Consider the following 21258-nt stretch of genomic DNA (forward strand, 5'->3'; position numbering starts at 1 on the left):
AGCTTCACAGTTCTTGGCGATAATCAAGAGTTATGGTTTATTTAATGGTTCACATAGGCACTTTCAATGCAAAGCTTTTACAACATTTAAACATGTTAATTGTTGTATGCATTAATATGATCAATCAAAAGTGTTCTTTCAACTTACACAGAAGAAGAACAATCAGAATAAGGAAACTCATCTGAATATATTGACTATATAAAATGGTAAAAAAAATGAAAGCTCAGCCGCAATAGAGAGTAAATGAGGCACCTCGGAAGTTTAATATAGGTCGTCCGAAATTGTCATTTTACCACGCTTACAAATCAATGCCTAGGAATTTTCTCTGATCTCTTTCTACACAGGGAACTTAACTACGTATCTAAGCTCAGAGTACCGACCTGCAGTTCGTTTTTCAAAAGCTACACACCTAGGAGGCAGATTAATAATAATGCGTGTTTATAATATAATGCGAGCTATCGATTCTGTAAATAATAAGTGAGCTATTCACAAAATTCGGGTCCGTTTCCTTCCGGTTTTAAGTTGATGATCTCGGAAGGGGTGAATATTCCCTTTTCAGTGATGATTCCAGTTATCAGTTCGGCAGGAGTGACATCAAAGGCGGGGTTCCAAACGGAAATACCTACAAAAATTTCAATTTAGTTCATTTATCAACTGAGATACTCTGCAGAAAATCCCTGCCACAAGGAAAATGCAAAATTCTCTGATCATGTTGATTAGAACGTTTCCTGTGCGAAAACAATTATTGCATTTCTAGGAAAAAAGAATACATTATGAATTAAAAAACAATGAAATATTTCAATTTTTATCTTTAAATAATTTTGCAGCAGAAATTCCCATCTTCATTTAGACTTTGAGTGTGCAATAGATTATTCTGCAACAGGTAAGGCAGAACTACAAGTGGAACATTGATAATTGCTGGCCATTGCGAGTGCAAACAGAAACTTTGATACCAGAATTTTCACCCATACATAATCACTAGCGGGTCTGAAGTTTTAAAATAATTAACTTTATTAAACTGAATATTGTTTAGAGCGCTTGTAATTTATGGCAATTACCAATTCATTACTAGCAGCTTGATTATATTTGTACTCAAATTAGTAAAGAAATCGTTTGGAATTCAGTCTCAATTTAATTTAAAAGCGATAGTTTGATTAATGAAGTTTTCCTCACTGAAATGAGGATAGCAAGAGTTGCAATAAATTTTCTGATCAAAAAAATAATGTCATTTTACCTGAAGCTGCTATCCTCTGTTCACCGATGCAGGTCATTTCACATTCTGGGCGTTCCTCAATTACTATGTGCTCTCCGCTAGGAATATTAAAGTCGATAGAAGTCAAGGTGGCGGCAACATAAAAAGGCACGCAGTGGTGACGGGCAATCACAGCAATCTGGAAAAATATTAGACAATTATACTCTTGTGAGCTAGCAGTGTGTCCTTGAGCGTCAAGAAAAAGCCAACATAGTTAATGGTAGATTATTTCATATAAGCTCTTTTGGCAAGCATATAATGCGATCTGAATAGAACTATTTAAAGCAACTAACAGGGAGACTTCCAATTAAAGCTGGTTAGATGTTTCTAGCCAAGCTACAATAATAAAATGCTTCAACCTTGGACACAAAGAACTTTTCTTTGGTTACCTGGTAGGTGCCAATTTTGTTGGCCGTGTCCCCGTTGGCAACGACCCTGTCCGCGCCCACAACTACAGCGGTTATGGTCCTGGCCCTCATCAGGGCGGCAACCATGCTATCACAGATCAAGGTGGCTGGGATCCGCTCGTGAACCAGCTCATAGGCCGTCAAACGGGCGCCTTGGTTGTAAGGCCGCGTCTCCGTGCAGTAAACGTGTTCTGCAAAACAGTAAAACAGCTGCTGATGACTTCGTAATGTAAAATGGACATCTTTCCAAACAATATACACCGTGACAACGCAAACTGCAATTTTTGTGGTGTGAAGTTTAGTTGCAATTCTTAACTGGGAACCATTGAACTAGGAAATGGGTTTAACTCTCTAAATAAATTTGCAACGAATCGTGCACAAGCCCTAGGCACTTGCTTTAGACTGCAAATTGCGATTTCACGCTACAATGAGAGTAAAGACGTCTGAAATTCAGTGTACCGAGTCGTTTTTCAGCGTGTAGAGACCTGATAACACCGAGTGCTGTTCCATACCCAGCGGTGGCGAGTGAGCCAGTGTTACAGTGCGTGACGATTCTCACGTTTTTCGTGTCTTTGACCGTGCCAATGATGGCTTTTGCACCGAACTTGCCAATGGCCATGTTGTCCTCAAGATCTTTGGCCAGCATAGCTTCAATTTGACCCAGGAACCTAAATCAACAAAGCAATATAAAAAATGGACTTTGTAGATAGTATGATTAAATACTACTTACTTTTCTTTCATCTGCTCCGAGGAGACAGTTTCGTCCTTGCTCAGCTGGTTGGCCAGAGCAATCAATTCTTCAGCGGCGATTTTCATATTGACAGCAGTTGGCCTGGCCGAAACCAGGTAGTTTAGTTTGCCCTCGATCTCCTGCCGAAGAACCTTCTTGTCGTGTTGCTCTTCGTTGTGAAGCTCGACGGCGAGGCTGAGACAGCCGACCATGGCGATGGCTGGAGCTCCTCGGACCTACTCATTTTTTTTAAATAAATATTAGATACGTGTTAAACACAAAGTATGCTCTGATTAATACCTTCATCGAGTGAATGGCCTGCCAACCTTCTTCGACTCCAGTGATGGCCACGTACTCGGACTTAGAGGGCAGGAGGAGCTGGTTCAGGATTTCCAGCTTTCCGTTCTCGTACTTGATGGACTGCAGGGTTCCAGGCATTTTCACGGCAATATTTACAACAGGGGCGAAACTAGCACGTGAAAAACTGCGAAAGACAAGAGCGGTGGGATGGGCCGCCGGTGCACTTCTTCATCATCGCATTATTATCTTATCGCCAGCAGACGAGGTCCCGGTAGGAAATTAACGCACGCTCTTCAACGTCGATTGGATAATCCGCGAGTACGCGAATTCCTCTCGATTGCCGAGATAAGGTGCGGGAAAATCACAGAAAATCGCAATCGCAGTACATACAACTGTCAGCAGGTCGAACAGATAGCCATGACTGAAAAGTGAACTACAATTTTCGGTGCTGACATCTCTGGCCAGAGTAGCAAGCACTTACTTATTTATTTACTGGGCCAAATTTCAAGGTTGAGTAGCGCGCGATGTCTAGATCTGCTCTTAAAATAAATCCGTATAATATGTGCACAATACTCCGTAACTCTGCTATGTACCTCTAAAAAATTTTATAATAGGTCACAGAGACTACTGACAATGAACAAAAAATAAAGTTGATGTAGAGTGAAAACATCATCTTGGTATAATCTTTTGTCAAATTTCTCGCCGATTGGCACTCGCATCAACAGACACCAGCACCATCGGACCTTTAACAAAAAAGGCGTGGTTGGTTAGCGGTAGCCACCCAATGAGAACGATCGACTCTCGGCATCAGCTGGTGCCGTAAACATACAACACATAACACACCGGCTAAACCATGAGTGTAAAATATTTTAGACTTCCCTAATTTCTGAAACGATCGTTGAAATGATTGGATTTTTTATACTTCCAAAAACTTGCAAACCACTTTTCTTAGGATTATTTAGACGTATTTCAACTTCTGGCCCACCATGGTCTGTCATCTTTTTTGGCTCAGACAATTTCGCCCTTTCTAGCTTGCAAATGCTGCATAAGGAATTGTAATTTGCAGTGGTTAAGTTTTTAATTATTTTTACTTATAATAGAAAATTCTATGTTTCAGAAAAACTGGCGAGCATATAAAAAGCTTGTCAGTTGTCTGTGCCTACATGAAGTGTCCTGTGGCTCAATACAGTTTGAAAAACAAAATCAACATCATACCCTGGAAACCACAAAAAAATCAACTTCAAGGTGCTGACGTTGGGTTTGTCGTCTCATTCGGCCACTTAATCCCACAATCTATAATTTCTTCGTTTCCTCTGTACGCCAAACTGCACCAAATCAATTAGCAGTGTAATATTAATTAAACGTTTTATTCCAGGGGAATGGTAAATGTGCATGCTAGCTTATTACCTCGATGGAGAGGTGCTGCACCTATCATACACACTGTCCTCAACGCAGAGACCGAAACTGGAGTTACTCTCATGAAAATCAGACCTCATAGGTTGATGGAGTTCATGAAGTCACCAAATATTCAGTATAAAGTATTTGTTTGCAGATTTGATTGCGGCGAGATTATTGGCTCCTCCAAATTAAAAATTGGCCCTCAGGAGGACGCAGAAACCTTGACCCGTAGGTTGGCAAATCTCGGTTCTGCAGAACTGCAGTCCTGCTTGAAAAGTTTAACTGAAAGACTAGGTCAAGCTAAACCTCAAACCGAAACTGGTGTTTCATATGGTAAAGTGATATTCTCTGATGCTCATAAACTTACACCTCTGCACAATTCATTCATCTTTCCCCGATTTTCTGGTTCCAGCTCCGAAAGTTGACGCGAGCATGTCTTGTTGCAAGTGGGCGGAAATGACCGCCTCGCAACTCCATCGCCGCCATCTGGCTCTACACCACGTATTTCCTCTCCACGCAGACTGGCATGGGCAGACTGTGAAGTTCCTTGAATGTGCCCCGATGGAGAAGACCAGCAGCTCGGCACCAGGGTTCGTAGATTTTTCCAAAAAACATCGACATCTTGAAGTGACGTGCAATAAACAGAGTGTTTTGACGGTCAACCAGCTCAAATTATCTGGCAAAAAGGTCATGTCCGCCATGGACTTTGTTAATGGATTTTTAAAGAAAGTGCCCGTAGACTTATGGAAGTTTGGAAATGGCGAATGCGGTTAACGCGTGAAGCAATAAATTAGTAGATATTAATTTCAATTGATTAACGCCTTTAATTTATCTAAATCAAGTAAAACAATTCTAAAATCAAGACAACAAGGTATGGGTGGCATTTCATGACGGTAGAGTTCTGTTTGTACTGCAACTTTCGGCCGTTGAGCTGCTGGACTGGCCGCTTGTTGTCTGACAATGTTGAATTCGTCATTCCTTTGATCTTCTGAAATTCTTGGAGCTGCAAACAAAACTTTATTATTTGCAGTTTGATATTTATTTATACATGGAAAACTTAAAAATTTTGGTCACTTAAAAATGCAATTTACATTTAGAACTTGGACAAGCAGATAAACGGAACTTCCATAGGGAAAAATTTGCATTTACGCGGTTTAAATGGTCTGACCAAGATTGAGAGGACCCTACAATTTTTAATTCGACAACCACCCGCAGGTGGTCGATGATCAAAATGACGCCTCTCATAGTTACCAATTACCTCAATTCACCAATGAACTGCCTTTCTCCTAGTGGCATCTGTCGCGATATAATACACATTAAAAATACAGAGGAGTACGAGAAATGGAATTTTCCCATACTGATTGATATTTACCGGTATCAAGCATTGATGCAATTTTCCCAATTTTCAATCGCGAGACAAAAAAAGAAAAAATATTTTTTTTACCTCTCCAGGACCTCTTTAAAAGAGTTAAATGTGAAATAGTTCATACAAACCTGACTCTGTCCTATTGGGATTGGATTCGCCATCACAATCCAGACGACATTTTCTGTACATGGTGGATTTGTCAGGGACCCCACGTACGTGTAATACGTTTCTTTGGTGCAATTGCAGTCTGCACTTATAAACTTCTTCAGCCAGCCCATGTACCTTCCACTCTGCAGAGGCTGCATAGACCCACCGTCGATCACATTTTTCAAATTACTCACTATTGGATCAAGTTCCGATAGGTTGTACTTTTGGTTTATCTGCAGAAAATAAACGTCTAATAATGGAGACACGCTTAGACTAATAAAAAATTACTCCAAATAAAATGGAAACGATCGCAAATCCATCTTGCTCCCTCGTGGCCGCGTCAGGGGATTGGGTTGACTTTTTGAAATGAATAAGCTGAGCTTCTAATCCGTAACTGCAAATGGAAAGTGTATTAAAATTCATTCAAAGCGAAGATAAGAAAAGCAGAGATATTAAATTACAAGACATTTTTAAACAAAAGATCTGTCAGTTGCAATTCATGATTAATCAAAAATGCTGGAAATTTAATTTAAATTGTATTACAAGTATTTATCGATGGAGTGCTCGCTGCCCAATTCGTTGCCCCATTTGAAATTAATGCTTGCTAAGACGTAATCGCTAAGCAAAGGACCACCTCTTATTCTGGCCTCTGGCAGAGACTCTGGTCCAAGCACCAGTTGAACTAAAGCAACAAAGAAACTCCGTTAGCGTGTTTGTAGTTGACATTTCCAGTTAATCTATTATGCATACCTCCTTGCCAGTTGTTGATAAGTAAACCTGTGCGAGCCGTGTCATGGAATTCAGACCACACCAGTGCGGGAAAGTCGGCTTTTGTTGCTGAGTTCTTGTCAATGTCGATCGGAGATTGCTTTTGGCCTCCGCAAGTGGCGTATTTTTGAGCCCAAAATGTCGGTCCTTGAAAATTGATAAATGAAATTTTTTATTTTGGAACGCTTTTAATTTACATTTAGTGTAGCTCCAAAGATTTATAATTGAACTTACCATTTTTGGTGTCAGAATAGCTGAAATCGGGTAGTTGGCTGATAGGGAACTGGGCTGCACCTTGCGAAATAACTAAAAAAGGGCATCAAGTGAGGATAAACTGCATATGCGTCTTGAGCAAAATGTAACTTACATGAAAGGAGTGCAAGAAGCACACTTGTATCAAACTTCATTGTTTTCTTGCAAACATTTGTAGAGAAATCACTTCAGTGTCAGGAGTAGACTGCGTTTTAACTAGTCAACTAACGAGAATAGAACGGAAAGTGTAGAAAAAATCAATAAAGTCCATTATGACATAATGGAAATAATTGCCGTGCGTCGCTTTTTGTGTCTCTGCTGCTGCATATTGTATAAAAAGTTCGTAATTAAATGTGCGGAGTTTCAGTAAATGGAGGACAAATTTAATGGAAATGCGGTCGTTCAGTGCACGTCACGAGTTTTATTTAGATCAGCAAGTTTATTTGAATACAAAAATGAATATCTGGATGCTTGTGAAAACGATGATGTGCAGAGTTGAAATTTCGTCTGCCCTGGAATAGTTGCAATAGAAAATTTGTCTACCGTTTCGGAGCTGTATGGGCCGCCGGTTTTGGATCAGTGGGCCCTCACTCGTACGAACCTTTTGAAAGTCTCTTATCTGAAAACGATTTAAAAGATTTTTAATCAAATGTTTATAACTATGTTTATATATTTCAGAAGGAAATTTAAAAAGTGTACGCGTTTTTTATCAATGATTAAATATCGGAGAGGATTTAAGGTAGTCTTTTGGGGTTTAAGAGATTTTTAGACAGCTTTGATGATAATAATATGATACACGCAGTAAAATTTGGTTTTGCAATTTCTGGGGGATTTAAGAAACATCCAGAAATTCCAGGCTCAATGGAAAAATTGCAGTTTCAGAATTTAATTTTCACCTGTTTAATTCCAATTGTGTTCGGATTTTCCATAACGATATAAGTGACCATTTCGTTGCACGGTGGGTGAGGCAGAGAGCCAGCGTATGAGTAATAATGATCGATGTAATTGAAGTTCTTGAGCCACATCATCGCGTCACCGTAGAGTGGAATGCTTGAACCCGGATTGCGAATACCAGACAAACCCGCGACGAGCGTGGCCATGCCCATGTTATTTTTCTGGGACGCCTGCGAAGCGTGAAAATTCAAAATTAGAGACTACTTGCTGCACCGTGGCGTTCAGCAGGTTGCATAACCAATGATTACAATAATTAGCATGTCGTTGGCATTTTAACTGTCAGAAATAGTTTCATATATTAGTTATCACGATTGCAGCTGTGAGTGTTGAATGAAATCTCAACACACCACTTTACTTTTCAAGTTGTTATTATTTTTCTCTTAACTTAAGTTGAGTAGTGATTAAAAAATTTATTTTTCATGGCTCGGCGAAAGTTAAGTGCTCTCTTTGAAAGATTTGATTAAGCACCGTTTGTTGGTTTCATATCAAGCGTTTTTTTATTTAAACATCACTATTTACCGTGAAAAATATAGCAACAATAGCGATTCCATCCTGCTCTTTGGTTGCGTTCACATAGCTCCCATAGCGTCGTTTGTAGTGCACCATGTGAGCCTCCATACCAAAACTGTTGACCAGGATTCAAATTAATCAAATCGATTTGCCAATTGGCATCTATAATTACAAGTGTTTCTCGATGGAGTGGATGCTGCCTGTTTCGTTGCCCCAGTAAAAATTCACATGTGAGAGCATGAAATCGGTTGGAAGAGGCCCTCCGCGCAATCTTGGCGGCCCGTCGCCCACGAACTGCACTTGCACTGCAAACCGATTTGAAATATTCAAATCATTTTAGTAATATTTCTTTATTACCTCCTTGATATATGTTGGCCAAGATGAATCCTTCGTCCCTGACATCCCAGTGTCCTTCCCACCTCAGGGGCGGGTACGAGACTCCAACTAAAGGCACGTCCGAAAGTTCAATTGGTGATTGCATCTTTCCTGCACACTGCGGGTTTGACGATTGCCAGGAACTTGGGCCTAGATGATAATGTGGTTAATAATTTTCATTGATTTTTTTTACAAAATATGTTTAATTTGTTAGATGGTCGGAGGTCAACTTCTATTCACTTTGTTATGTAACGGATTTTTTTAGGACGGGGAAAGGGAATTAAATCTTTCTAGAATAGCTACAGGTTTATCTGCCCATGCTCTGCTGGCAAATATTTATCGACTTAATTCGAATCCTGTTGGCATTTTGTAAATATGCTTAAGAAGCGCTTTCAGTAGCGCTTTGAAGTAAGCCTTTTTTATTATGGGCAATAATTATCTTGGCTTAACGGCATTGTGTTTTCTGAGTTTAACAATTTTATTGCACGCTCAAAGGGATTGAATTTGATATGAAAATCAAACAAAAGCAGAATATGTACTTGACATTTATCTCAACATTCTTGTAAAAGGGAATCCCCTAATTAGGTTACTATCAGCATTTAATTGTGCTTATTTATTTAATTATTCTCCATTAAATTCAAGAAACCATTATTATTATTATGTCAACCAAACATCACAAAAATATAAAATCAGGAAAAACACAGTTTTTTACTGGAAACTCCGGAATTTTATCTTTAGAAAAATTCATTTCATTTATTTCAAACCCATTATTTTAATTTGTAAATTGCGGAGTAGAAAGAAGTGATTTTACAAACTTTTCTTCAAGACCTTAACTATTTTTACATTGATTTACAGATAGTTTAATTTTTTTTTTATATAACTTACTGAAATTTTTTCAGTAAAAATGATAAAGACTATAGTCATAATTATGTTAGTCGCCCTGCTTTAGTAAGACCCGATTGCTAATTATCCTTGCCAAATCGTGTTCATTTTGGCTCATATATTAAATTTCACGAGTTAAAATATGAAGCAGTAAAAAAATGGACGAACTTGGTTTATGCTGTCATATTTTAAGTGCTTTGAAAACAAAGGCAATTCAAAAGCGCAATAAATGCCGGAGGGTAGTATTGCTACAAAGATATTGATTAAAAGCCGTTTTTAAAATTTTATTTGCGATGCAGCTATACGGGTGGATTTTGCGGATTTGGGCGTCCCGAGCGGCAGATTCGATTCACAAGAGCGAGGGGCGGCCAATTACTCCGCAAACATCAATATGAGCGAGGCACGAATTGTACGCATGTCTGCTTGCTCTGGCCTATCTGATGGACGCGAATCACGCAAGCAAGTAGACAAAGAGCGGCCGAAACGACTACCAGGGTTGTCACAGCACGCTGACCGACCCCGAGGCTCGGTTTCATTTTTAAGTCAAGGTTGCCCGTCAGGAAGGCCAATTAAACGGAAAATAATTGATTCCACACTGCTTGCGTAAATAGGTCGAGTGCGAGATTCGATTTTTCCCATACCGAGTGGGTGGACGAGGTTGTCCGCCTAATGACTCTAACGTGCGAACAGGCTTGCCCAATTTTATTTCGTCTGGCGCGTAATTAGACTGAGCAAGTCACGCTTACTATTATTGGTGATTGCTCTTTGTTGGACAAGATGTTAATAAAATCATTTTGATTTCAATGCATTACTTATTGAAGTTTAAAACCAGGAATTAAGATATGATAAGATTTATAGAAAAAAATGAATGAACCAAATTAAATTAACGATCATTATCAGCTTCTTAAAGCTTTTTGTAGAAACATTTGATTTATCAATCAAACAAAGTCAAAAATCTTGAATAGGAGCAAATAACGTTGTGTGACCCACAATCAGCTAATTATTGTATTAAGCCACCAGTTTCAATAGAGCAGATTTCACTTACAGTTAATGATGAACAAACACGCTATTTAAAATGAGTTCAATTCAAAAGAAATGCAAACATTGACGTTTTGGTTGCTTCTTTGTGCTTCTTAAACCTTAAAAGATTCCCTTTTTTAGATTTTCATTTCATTGGAATTATCATCCTTCCTGTTCTTTAACTTATTTCCTTTACTCTTTGATGGGATTTTTATTTGGTGTCCTAATGTTTCATTGTACCAAAAACTCCTTAGAGCCTGCGAAATAAATCTGCTTTCAAATATTATTTCTAGTTATTGCCAATTGATTTGTTGGGGAGGAAAATGAATAAAATCAACTGATGAAAATTATGAAGATGGTACAAAATTTAACGCAATCTTTTCATTTTTTGCTTCTCTGAGCTGAATTTTAGAAGCAAATCATTTGTGCAAAAAAAGAAGCGATGAAAAGCTTTAGATAACTATGCATATTATTTACCATTTCCTCCATTTAAAGAGTAGGTGTAATCTACGGGTGTGATGGGTGGCCCCGGGTTGTAAGGCGGTGCGAACGGCTTGTTGGGATCCGGGGCTAGAGTGCCCGAAGGATTGTTGGGGTCGGGCTGCGGAACATCAGGGGGCTGCGGGATTGGGTCACTCGGAGGGGTTGGTTGCTCATCTTGCCTCTTTAGTCTCTTGGCTGCCAAAACTGATAAAATGCTGCTAAAATCGGCAGGACATGAAATATTGCGATGCTTAACTTACTGTGTTTGGCGAGTGTGAAAACCAAAATGAGAAAAACGCCGCTAATATGCAGCTTCATGTTTTAGGCATGACCAATGGTGCGGATAATGGGTGCATAGTAGGGTACTCGCTACGGCCGGGAACACGGCGTGTCACAAACTGAAAACCATTAAGCCGCTCGGGGGCTCTGTCACGAATTCTATCACTTTGTGGGATCGCGAAATCGATCGCCAGAGAGCCGTGTTTATAAAATATGTTTCCCGTAAAAATAGCTAAATAACGGCGTCGCCATAAAAATCCGATAGCACACGACATCAATTATGTTATATAGCAGTTACTTCAAGGACGGGTAAAAATAGGTTCCATTGGTTGTAATTTTAATTTGAAAAAAACTCACGTGACTAAATTTTGTAAATTTTTATTTTAAATCTGAAACAGATGGTACATCAAGTTTGTTTTTTAGATCTTTTATTCAGTCGAAGTTGGTTCATTTGTAGCTTAAAAGCATTGTAAATATGAGATAACACAAGATTAAGCCACTGGAGGGCTGGAATTTTGCTGAGGCGCTGGAATCCGGCCACGAGTGAAACACTTGTCGGCCTTTAAGTTCCTGAACAGGTCGCACATTGGTCGATATTGTCCCGTTGTGGCCTTTCAGCCTCTTGAATTCTTCTATCTGCAATCAAAAGAAACATCTCAAAAACATTCAGATTATCAGCTGTCTGAATGCCAGCACTTAAGAATAAAAATTCTGCCTTCCCCTTATCTCCTTGTTGGAAATTTTGAGAGCAATAATTTGCACTTCAAATTATTGATTTTGACTTTTAGCTCGCTAAATCAGTTATTAAAAAAGAGCAGTAGTTGATATCAATTAAAATACGCGTTAAATTTATGAAAATCGATAACGTTAAAGAATTTTGGGCTCAAATCATAATTTGAAGCTTTAGCCCAAACCCCGCATGGGTCCAATATCTCTACTAAAAACTTTGAATAAATAAGAATTAGGAATTTATTTGAGAGTATGTAAATCAATGAATTTTTAGTGTTTGTTCATTTGTGGTGACAAAAATAACCCAATTAAATAGACGATTCGTTGAATACCTGACGCTCCCCAACGATGGCGGGCTCTTTCATCACGATCCAGGTAACGATCTCGCTGCACGGCGGCGTGGTGAGCGAGCCCAAATACGTGTAGTAGTTCTGCATGTCTGAATAGCCCTCAAGCCACTCCATGGCGTCTCCGTTGATTCGCGTCGAGTTGTTTCCCTCAATTATTTCCTCCAATTTACTGACGATTCCATTCAACTCGGGATTGTTGCCCCTCGAGCTCTGACGAAAATACACACACACAAATCAATACAAACATTCTTCTGAGCACAAATATTTTGCCTACTCGGAAAAAAATGCCGACCACGACCAGGCCGTCCAGGTGTCCAGCGGCGGCACTGACGGAACCGTACTCTGCCTTGTAATGCACCAAATGTGCCTCCATGCCGAAACTGAGGTTGCGTAAATGTTTCTCAGATTGTTGGAAAAATGAATCAAGTTTATACTTACAAGTGGGTGTCCAGGGAATGTTCGCTACCTTTGTTGCCTGAAGTTCCCCAGTGGAAATGAACTTGAGCCAAGATGTATTCAGCGGTCAAAGGTCCTCCCTTGATAAAAGGCAATTCTCCCATGTACTCAACCTCGGCTGCAGATTGCAAAAAGAAAGTGTTTTTAACATTTAAGTAAATGAATATCCTTGTTTAATCGAAATGATAACTCAATTCTGGACGTGTCAATAAGGACACGCGATTACGACTTACAATTATTGTCCTCATTTCATATTTTCGTAGGCTAATAGAGACGGACATATCATATCATTTCGCGTATTAGCTCACAAGAGATTAAATTTGAGAAGGACAAAATGTAAGTTAAGACATGCGAACAAATTATGTCATTGATTGCGAAGGCTGAATTTTTGCTCTCACCAGAGTGCCAGGTGTTTCTCATCATAAAACCTTCTTCTCGGTTGTCCCAATGTCCGTACCACTCCAAAGGTGGAAACACGGTTGAAATGCTGTCCACGTCGTCTAAATTGATAGGTGATTGTCGCTCCCCAAGGCAATCATCTCGCCACATTGGTGGTCCTTATTAATCAATGATTTTAATTTTAATTTCTCGTTCTAAATATTATAACCTTAAATAATTATGGTCGAAATAAATTGAGTAAAAAGCAAAAAGACATTGAGTATACCAGATTTTGAACCACATAGACATATTTTAGTCAGTTTCAAAATAGTTAAAATGTGTTTTAGGAGGGCAACAGCCCCATACATTAACACAATGTGTAAATACGCACAAACCATTTACAATTATCCATGCCATACACTAGCTTTCAACAACATGCCTGAATTTTTATTGATTAAATTTGCGGTAACTCGAAAAAACCAAATGCACAAAATTTAGTACTTGAAAAGCTCTGAGTCCAATAATGAAAATGACGAGGCTCAATCAATGTAGCAAGATATTTATTTCAGCAGTTCATCTTATAGACTTGATCATAACCATTTATAATTTAAATTTTATACTATCATATTATTTACTAAAATTAATCATTGCTTATATTTTGCCGACATATTTTGAAAAATATATAGATGAGCAGTTTTATTTTGAAAGGTACTCTATTTCCCGTTATAAACTTACATCGGTCTAAACTGATGTAAATATAATTTTCAAGATGATTTCAATTTCGAAAAAGCATTCTACCTCAATTTCAAGAATATTATTATCAAAGAGAAATATGTAATAAAATAAATAAATAATACTGACTTCCCCTTTTCAGATCTTATCCTGTTACAGTTATGATATGCTATTTTATAGCATTTAATTCGGCAGATATTAGGGATATTAGTGAAATCGTTTATACCGCTTAGTTAGTCATAAGTCATATATGCATTGACAAGAAGAAAAACAAAATTTGTCTCACCAACGGGTGCCTTCATGTCATAACTGTAGCCTGTGGCATTCATGATCACTTTATCGCTGTACTCGGTCCCGCTGGATTGAGGCACTAACATATTCAAATACAAATTTAGCTAGGAGCAAAATTTTTCTAAGATTTAAAATTACACATGCCCAGTAGCAGGTAACAAAGCAAAAAATAGACGAGGCGCGGGTTTCCTGCCATGCTGCCACTCGGGGAGTTTGACTTGGTTTGCGTTCCCCCGCGGCCAGTTTGCGGTCTTTTATCTCCTGCCATCCGTTTAGACGTTGAATTGAATTCCCATAGAGAGCAGTAAATCATCGTTCTTATCACTTGTTGACAGCTTGAGAGCTACTTAATAACCAATATAAACAACAAAGACCTTTTGGTTTTCGTCTGATAATATTTAAAAAAATCTTCTTGGGGTAATTTGCCAGTCGCCTTGCATGCAGAGGAAAAAATTGAGTAACGAGTATAAAAATTCAATGTATTAAATGCTTATGCACCTACTAACGGCCAACTAATCTATTTCGTATAATGGATTTTTAATTTTCTATACAATTTTCAACTTCCATGTTATTTACTGTCAAAAACCAAGACGCATAAGCATAAGCTGCAAGTTAGTGCTGAAATATATGACAGCACCTATGGCATATGATTTCATTCAATTGCCAATAACAAAAAATGAAAAAGATTAGTGTGGGCTTAAAATGCTTGCGTAATATGGAAAAATTTGGAAAATTTTCGTCTAGTTTGACCGACTGTTTAGTTAATTTATTTGAATGCATTAAATCTCTATTTTTATTGTTTTCGTGTTGCGACTATAACCGAGATATAATCTATTTTTGAAATCTATTGGGGTCATCAGTCAGGGCATACTTCTTATGAAATAGGGCGCACTAGATACGCCAAAACTAGTTAGCCCCTTTAATTAACGAAGAAGAAATCTTGTTTTCCTTTTCCTATGGAGAAATTCCCAGCTCATTGGCTCGCATTGTAAAGGCTTTTTCAGGAATGTCAAAGCAGTGGGAGATATTTTAGCAGTTCGGGGAAATAATTGTTGAGCTCCGCTTAGAAAAAACTCTAAATCTCCAACAAACCTTGCTGAAGCCAATTAACCCATCGTGACAAAAAATTTTTTAAATAGGTTTCTCTTTTAATAAAGCAAGATGTGAATATGCCGTTCGACATTTTTTTATTCCATGTTCAAATTTCGGTACATTTTAGTAAACGTTCAATTCATGGAGCCTTAAGGCTACCGCGGGCGCACATAATCACCCTGTCGTTTAAATTTTGCACATCGCGCCTTGCTTCAGGGATGGGAACGTTATCTGTATTCAGCAATGTTCTAAATTTCTGCACCTGTAAAAGCATTTCAAATGAAATTCTTTTGTGCACCCAGACTCGCACTGCCCTTTACCTGAGCTGCGGATATACCGATGGTCTTATGCATGACTATCCAGTTAACGACTTCATTGCAGTCATGTGTGGTCAAAGAGCCTGGATAGTTGTAGTATCTGAATGTGGACAAAACATCGTCGAGCCAGACCATTGCGTCGGAGTCAAGCGTAGCTGCGCTCGAACTTGGATTAGGTATGCTGGTCAATTGGTTAACGATTTTGTCAAGTTTTGGATTGTCAGAATTTTGCAGCTGAAAAATGATTATAGTGATTATACATATGAAGCTAACTCCGCTTGTGTGTTAGATAATTTGTAAATGTTTTGAGTTCTGGGATCAAAATCTTAAAAAGGTTTGAGAGAAAAACGGACAGAATTGGAAAAGGAATTTCGAAAAAGAAAAATCCTATGCAGAACAAATTAAGAGTAAAAACTGATTTGGGGTAACACATATGTTTTGAATTTTTCAAATATATTCACCGCAAAAATAACTCCAAACACAGCAAGACCATCGGTTTGTAAAATTGCTGCTTCTAGGTCGGCGTAGATGCTATTCTTGTGAACAAAGTGCATTTCTAAGGGCCCACTGAAAAGGAACATTTAATCAATCAGACTTTTTGCAGAGGGTGAAAACTTTATATTATATACTAGTTTCCAAATTGAGCATGCTCAGATCCTTGCGCGTTTGTTGGTCCCCAGTGGAAGTGTGCTTGCACTAGATCATAATGGCGATCCAGGCGGAAGGGGTCCACCGTACATTAAAGGGGCTGAGCCAACGAAATTAATTTGAGCTGCAACGCAAAGAAATTTTTGAATGAGAGTTTACACAAATGGACCTGTGAAAAAAAGACACGTCAATATTTCCAATGCAGCACGTGTGTCCCGATTTTCACCTGGTATCTGCAAATGGCCAGTGCCGTGCGAAACAAACTACGTCACGATTTCAACGGCGGCGGCGATAAGTAACCTTTGTAGGCAAGAAAATTTTTGTCGCTCGTCAGGTGCGGCAGCGCAGCCACTGCATCGCGTCTTTGTCTTGATAGTTTGATATTTGTGAGTTTGCTGATGATTTCGCTCAATTCTTGGTCGTCGGTGTTATTGATCTAAATTTTTCGTTTTATCAGTTCTAATTTAACCCTTACTTGATTATTACTACACAGGTTATTAAATTCATAAGTTTTAATTTTATAGTTTAATATTTTATTCAAGATGTAAAAGAATAAATTGAAGAAAGCGTTTTCAACTTATTCTTCGTTGAAATATACATGACACAACTGAATTTATTTTTAAGGGCGGTACCTTAAGCGACAGCGACAAGGCCATCAGAAAACTTGCTGGCATTTTTAATGACCCGTAATCAGTGCGGAAGTACACCAAGTGCGCTTCCATATGCCGTAGCCGTAGCTGGTAATGGAAATTAAATTCTTGAGGAAAAGCAGTCCTGTAATCAAATAACATGCCCGCTTGAAAGATATATGCACATGTTTTGAAGGTGTGTCAAAATTGGCATTATATAATTATTGCTGGTTGTTATTTGATGAAGACACAATAATATTCGATACGGTTATGGATTGTTATTAACTAAAATTCATTTGACATTTGCGAACCATATCCGAAAGATAAAACTCTAATTTTTTCTAACAAAACTTTTTCTTATGAAAATTTTCTAGCCAGCACTTACAAATATATTTCAAATCATTTAAAACACTGTAAATTACTGCTGTTTTTACTCCACAAATGACTTCTTTCTAGACTATAGAGATCATTTTGTGATTTCATTTTATTTTGCAAATTTTACACCAACAAATTATGGTCGATTTACAAATGGAAAAATTATGCGTGTGAGGACACAATCTTATTTTTAAGATATTGAAAAAACTGTTCCTATATATTATTGATTGCATGTTCACTTCCCTCGTCGCCACTACCCTAGTGGAAGTGCATTTTTGCAAATATGTAGAAACCTTTGAGAAGTTTTTCTGCCGTGGTCGACTGTCGGCTGCTCCCAGAGAAGAATATTTCAGCTAATTTACAAAGCATATATCACAAGAACGGCTCGATTTGTCTCTGTTTATATGGATACCAGAATGCCAGCCCATTGGCTCGCATTGTTAAGGTATTCTCGGGAGTGTCAAAGCAATGGGAGATATTTGAGCTGTTCGGGATATAATACTGGCTGCCCAATATTAGAGATGGAAAAAGGTGGTTAGTTAATTAATTAAGTGATTCGAAATGCTCAAATAGCTCAACGGGCTGGGAGGACTTGCTGGTTTTCGCACTATCCAGCGGTTTTAGGGAAAAATGTCTGGCTATTCAATAAAAGACCTCTGCGCAGGGAGGCGAAAAGATTGTCACATTGGGCCCAAGCTCCTCTGCGTCCCATATTATCCGCACCGCGATGTTATTGGGACCCGCGGTGAGCTCAGAGCCCACGGGAAGTGCTGAGCAGAGGTTAAAAAACATATTATTTCATTTGATATTAAATGCAGCTCCCTCAATGTTTAGTGAGCTGTTCATTTCTCCATTTTTTATAGAAATTTATTAATCCTATATGAATACGGAAAATTGAAAATGCTCGCCTAGCACCGTGAAAACCTGCATTTCCTTTCAGCTGAAACCTCATGATATTCTTGAGTGCGTTCGTAAGCGACAGAAACAAAAAGTATATATCAATATTATTAAGTGCTGATAAAATTAGAGAAGAAAAATCCATTTAATTAAAATGCACTTCATGTTTAACTTTCCAATTCTAAACTTTCAACATCAAAATATTTTTTATGCAAGCATATATTAGCTGCGAAATCTCATCTTAATAAAGAAATTATTAAAAAAAATCATTCATCAAAAAGTGAGAGCCTCCCCGTAGGCCTCATCAGCAGTAAGTTACGTCCAAAACAAAATTCATTACCGCAGTATTAGCTGCAGAAAATTTTTGATCAGCGATCGTCGAAAACATCCGGCTTTGCTCATTGCTGAGAAAAATTGTAAAGAGGATACGTGTGACGATCTTCTCGTCACTCATCCTTCCGGTGATTTAAACCTTCCCTCACAAATATTCACCAGCTTAAAAATACCACCCATTCTAATGAAAAGCCTGAAAAGCTTATTTCAAAGTGTGGGGGTGTCATCCAGCGTAATCAAATAAGTGTGAATTAATTCCTTTTGGTCGTTGCGATTTATTGAAGTCCATAAATTAGAATTTATTAGACTGATATATATTTTTACAACAATTATAATTATGCAATTAGCGTTTCAATAATGTAGTTGTCACAGTAAATAGAATGGTCTTGCCCTGGTAACGTCTTCCGATGTATAATAATTACAACAGTTTTTGCTGCTCGCTTGAACGGCTCCAATGGCCAGAGAGTGTGTTGATAGTGACATGACCAGGTGAGCGGTCAGTAAGGAGTTTTACTCAGGGTAAAGGAGAAATGCTTATCATACTTAAAAGTGACACCTGGCGATCCGTACGAGAAATAAATACAATCACGAGTATTTGTGGCGGGACGCCTACAAGAGAGAATTCTACTGCGAGAATGTGTTATTTAATTTTTCCTCGCAGAATTTTCACAATTTTCTGACCTCATCCCGAAAAAATTATGATCCGTCCTGACTTCAAATATAATAAAGTTGGAAGAATCATTTAATGAAAGGAACGCATCATTGTAATAAAAAATGAAATAAAAAAAGATAAAGTTGCATTGTGTAGCTCTGCTTATGGTTAGAAAACTCTCTAAATCTCCATCAAACCTTGCTGAAGCCAATTAACCCATCGTGACTAAATAATTTAAATAGGTTCCTCTTTTAATAAAGCAAGATGTGAATATGCCGTTCGACATCTTTTTATTCAATGTTCAAGTTTCGGTACATTTAATTAAAAGTTCAAATCATGGAATCGACTCTGGAGCTGGAGTAGCAAGGCAACCGCGGGCGCACGTAATCACCCTGTCGTTTAAATTTTGCACAGCGCGCCTTGCTTCAGGGATAGTATCGCCATCTGCATTCACCAATGTTCTAAATTTATCCACCTGTAAAAGCATTTCAAATGAAATTCTTTTGTGCACCCAGACTCGCACTGCCCTTTACCTGAGCTGCGGATATACCGATGGTCTTATGCATGACTATCCAGTTAACGACTTCATTGCAGTCATGTGTGGTCAAAGAGCCTGGATAGTTGTAGTATCTGAATGTGGACAAAACATCGTCGAGCCAGACCATTGCGTCGGAGTCAAGCGTAGCTGCGCTCGAACTTGGATTAGGTATGCTGGTCAATTGGTTAATGATTTTGTCAAGTTTTGGATTGTCAGAATTTTGCAGCTGAAAAATGATTATTTATATAAGAGTCAATAGTGATTATATGAAGCTAATTCCGCTTGTGTTTTAGGTAATTTGATTGGGAGCAAAATCAGTTTTTAATTAGAGAAAAACAGACCTAGTTTGAAAAGGAACTTTGAAAGAAAAAAAATCATAGGCAGAACAAATCAAGAGTAATAATTTGATTTGGGATAACACACTAATATTTTGAACTTTTCAAATATATTCACCGCAAAAATAACTCCAAACACAGCAAGACCATCGGTTTGTGCAATTGCTGCAGTGAGGTCGGCGTAGGTACTCTTCTTGTGAACAAAGTGAATTTCTAAGGGTCCACTAAAAATGACATTTAATCAATCAGCCTTTTTGCAGAGGGTGAAGAAAATATTATATACTAGTTTCCAAATTGAGCATGCTCAGATCCTTGCGTGTCTGTTGGTCCCCAGTGGAAGTGTGCTTGCACTAGATCATATGACGATCCAGTCGGAAGGGGTCCACCGTACAATAAAGGGGCTGAGCCACCGAAATTAATTTGAGCTGCAATGCAAAGAAATGTTTTGAGGTGAGTTTATAAAAATGCGCCTGATTAAAACAGGATGTAAACTCACAAAATATCATTTAAAAGGAAACTAAGAACGAATAAACAAGAACAATAACAATCGTGTATTTTGAAATTTGTGTGAAAAATATATAATCAGTATCTCCTGGAAGGACGAAATTATGAGTCCCAGGCCCAATGCTGCCAAAATGACTCTATCTTCTTTAATTTCAAATGCTCATTTTTTATGGTTAATAACGTTTTTAGCTTAGTGTGTATTGAAATTTAAGTTGATTTCTGTACAAATAATGTTTCTCACCCGTAGTACCGGTGTTAATCATGGTAAATCCTTCAGATCTATTAATGCTGTGTCCCTCGGTTCTTAGCGCAGTCATTGTGGAACGAACGCAAAAATTGATATTGATGGGAGACTGCCGAGTTCCATTGCTGCAGTACAGTCCTGCAAAAGTGTAAAAAACCTATTCAGGTATAGGGTTTTAATCAAACCTGCAAATTAAGGATCGTGCTATGAAAACATCTTGGGAGGATTTTTTATGCTTTTGTGCCTTTCTTAAAAAAATACAAATTTTTATGCTCACCACTTGCAAAACTGGATATATTGCTTGTCTGGCTTACGTAGGGTTGACGTGAATCTGGATCAACTCCAAGCTCAGGATCAATCATGACATGCCCACGGGCCTGTATTTGAAAATAAAAATAAAATACTTAGTGGCTATATTTTACCAAAAGGAAAATTTAACACCAGATGACGAGTTATAAGTATAACCGGACTAGGCTTATATAGAAATATTTGAACAATCCTATTTTGTTCAAATTTTAGCTCTTACCTTGAACCATAAGGTCGTAAAAATTAACAACAAAGCAGAATGCATTGCGCCAACCACACCTGAATTATGGTCAAAAGGTTATGTGTGTGCGTTGCTTAATCATGGCCGT

General features: G+C 38.2%; 7 protein-coding genes across 8 annotated transcripts; 1 reads left to right on the top strand and 6 right to left on the bottom strand.

Annotated features, from left to right (window-relative positions):
- Positions 1 to 3: 3 nt before the first annotated feature.
- On the bottom strand, positions 4 to 3247 carry LOC135935289 (methylthioribose-1-phosphate isomerase). The gene is made up of 6 exons (XM_065477511.1): positions 2690 to 3247; positions 2390 to 2625; positions 2119 to 2327; positions 1642 to 1850; positions 1235 to 1391; positions 4 to 622 (listed from the first exon to the last, which is right to left on the bottom strand). The coding sequence occupies exons 1-6, from the start codon at positions 2825 to 2827 to the stop codon at positions 483 to 485; spliced, it is 1089 nt and encodes a 362-aa protein (XP_065333583.1). The 5' UTR covers positions 2828 to 3247; the 3' UTR covers positions 4 to 482.
- A 264-nt stretch (positions 3248 to 3511) lies between these two features.
- LOC135935290 (methionyl-tRNA formyltransferase, mitochondrial) lies at positions 3512 to 4901 on the top strand. Its single transcript, XM_065477512.1, has 5 exons — positions 3512 to 3744; positions 3807 to 4004; positions 4065 to 4187; positions 4242 to 4420; positions 4500 to 4901. Exons 1-5 carry the CDS (start codon positions 3593 to 3595, stop codon positions 4859 to 4861), a joined length of 1014 nt encoding a protein of 337 aa, XP_065333584.1. The 5' UTR covers positions 3512 to 3592; the 3' UTR covers positions 4862 to 4901.
- Positions 4892 to 6878, bottom strand: LOC135935291 (carbonic anhydrase 1-like). 2 transcript variants are annotated; one of them, XR_010574195.1, is made up of 7 exons: positions 6736 to 6878; positions 6603 to 6674; positions 6351 to 6515; positions 6144 to 6282; positions 5889 to 5994; positions 5346 to 5833; positions 4892 to 5090 (listed from the first exon to the last, which is right to left on the bottom strand). XR_010574195.1 is itself a non-coding variant. In XM_065477514.1 (7 exons), exons 1-7 carry the CDS (start codon positions 6773 to 6775, stop codon positions 4920 to 4922), a joined length of 945 nt encoding a protein of 314 aa, XP_065333586.1. In that variant the 5' UTR covers positions 6776 to 6877; the 3' UTR covers positions 4892 to 4919. The 2 variants fall into 2 exon arrangements, 1 of the variants encoding a protein (XP_065333586.1); XM_065477514.1 differs by having other exon boundaries at positions 5582 to 5833; positions 6736 to 6877.
- Positions 6879 to 7021: 143 nt separating this feature from the next.
- LOC135935816 (carbonic anhydrase 1-like) lies at positions 7022 to 11291 on the bottom strand. The gene is made up of 7 exons (XM_065478378.1): positions 11105 to 11291; positions 10839 to 11048; positions 8442 to 8609; positions 8257 to 8389; positions 8094 to 8199; positions 7517 to 7744; positions 7022 to 7239 (listed from the first exon to the last, which is right to left on the bottom strand). The coding sequence occupies exons 1-7, from the start codon at positions 11160 to 11162 to the stop codon at positions 7060 to 7062; spliced, it is 1083 nt and encodes a 360-aa protein (XP_065334450.1). The 5' UTR covers positions 11163 to 11291; the 3' UTR covers positions 7022 to 7059.
- A 194-nt stretch (positions 11292 to 11485) lies between these two features.
- Positions 11486 to 14333, bottom strand: LOC135937138 (carbonic anhydrase 2-like). The gene is made up of 7 exons (XM_065480226.1): positions 14198 to 14333; positions 14055 to 14138; positions 13057 to 13215; positions 12641 to 12776; positions 12477 to 12582; positions 12185 to 12412; positions 11486 to 11759 (listed from the first exon to the last, which is right to left on the bottom strand). Exons 1-7 carry the CDS (start codon positions 14325 to 14327, stop codon positions 11571 to 11573), a joined length of 1032 nt encoding a protein of 343 aa, XP_065336298.1. The 5' UTR covers positions 14328 to 14333; the 3' UTR covers positions 11486 to 11570.
- A 957-nt stretch (positions 14334 to 15290) lies between these two features.
- On the bottom strand, positions 15291 to 16204 carry LOC135937546 (carbonic anhydrase 2-like; the record flags this gene model as incomplete). Its single annotated transcript, XM_065480700.1, has 4 exons — positions 15291 to 15413; positions 15472 to 15702; positions 15930 to 16035; positions 16098 to 16204. Coding segments are annotated over 4 exons (567 nt in total), but the record flags the coding sequence as incomplete, so codon positions are not given.
- Positions 16205 to 19275: 3071 nt separating this feature from the next.
- Positions 19276 to 21257, bottom strand: LOC135936003 (carbonic anhydrase 1-like). The gene is made up of 7 exons (XM_065478666.1): positions 21150 to 21257; positions 20901 to 21000; positions 20621 to 20761; positions 20159 to 20300; positions 19994 to 20099; positions 19536 to 19766; positions 19276 to 19477 (listed from the first exon to the last, which is right to left on the bottom strand). The coding sequence occupies exons 1-7, from the start codon at positions 21192 to 21194 to the stop codon at positions 19337 to 19339; spliced, it is 906 nt and encodes a 301-aa protein (XP_065334738.1). The 5' UTR covers positions 21195 to 21257; the 3' UTR covers positions 19276 to 19336.
- Between the last annotated feature and the right edge of the window lies 1 nt (position 21258).

The sequence above is a fragment of the Cloeon dipterum genome, chromosome 2 (genome assembly GCF_949628265.1).
Source record: "Cloeon dipterum chromosome 2, ieCloDipt1.1, whole genome shotgun sequence".
Taxonomy (NCBI): Eukaryota; Metazoa; Arthropoda; class Insecta; order Ephemeroptera; family Baetidae; genus Cloeon; species Cloeon dipterum.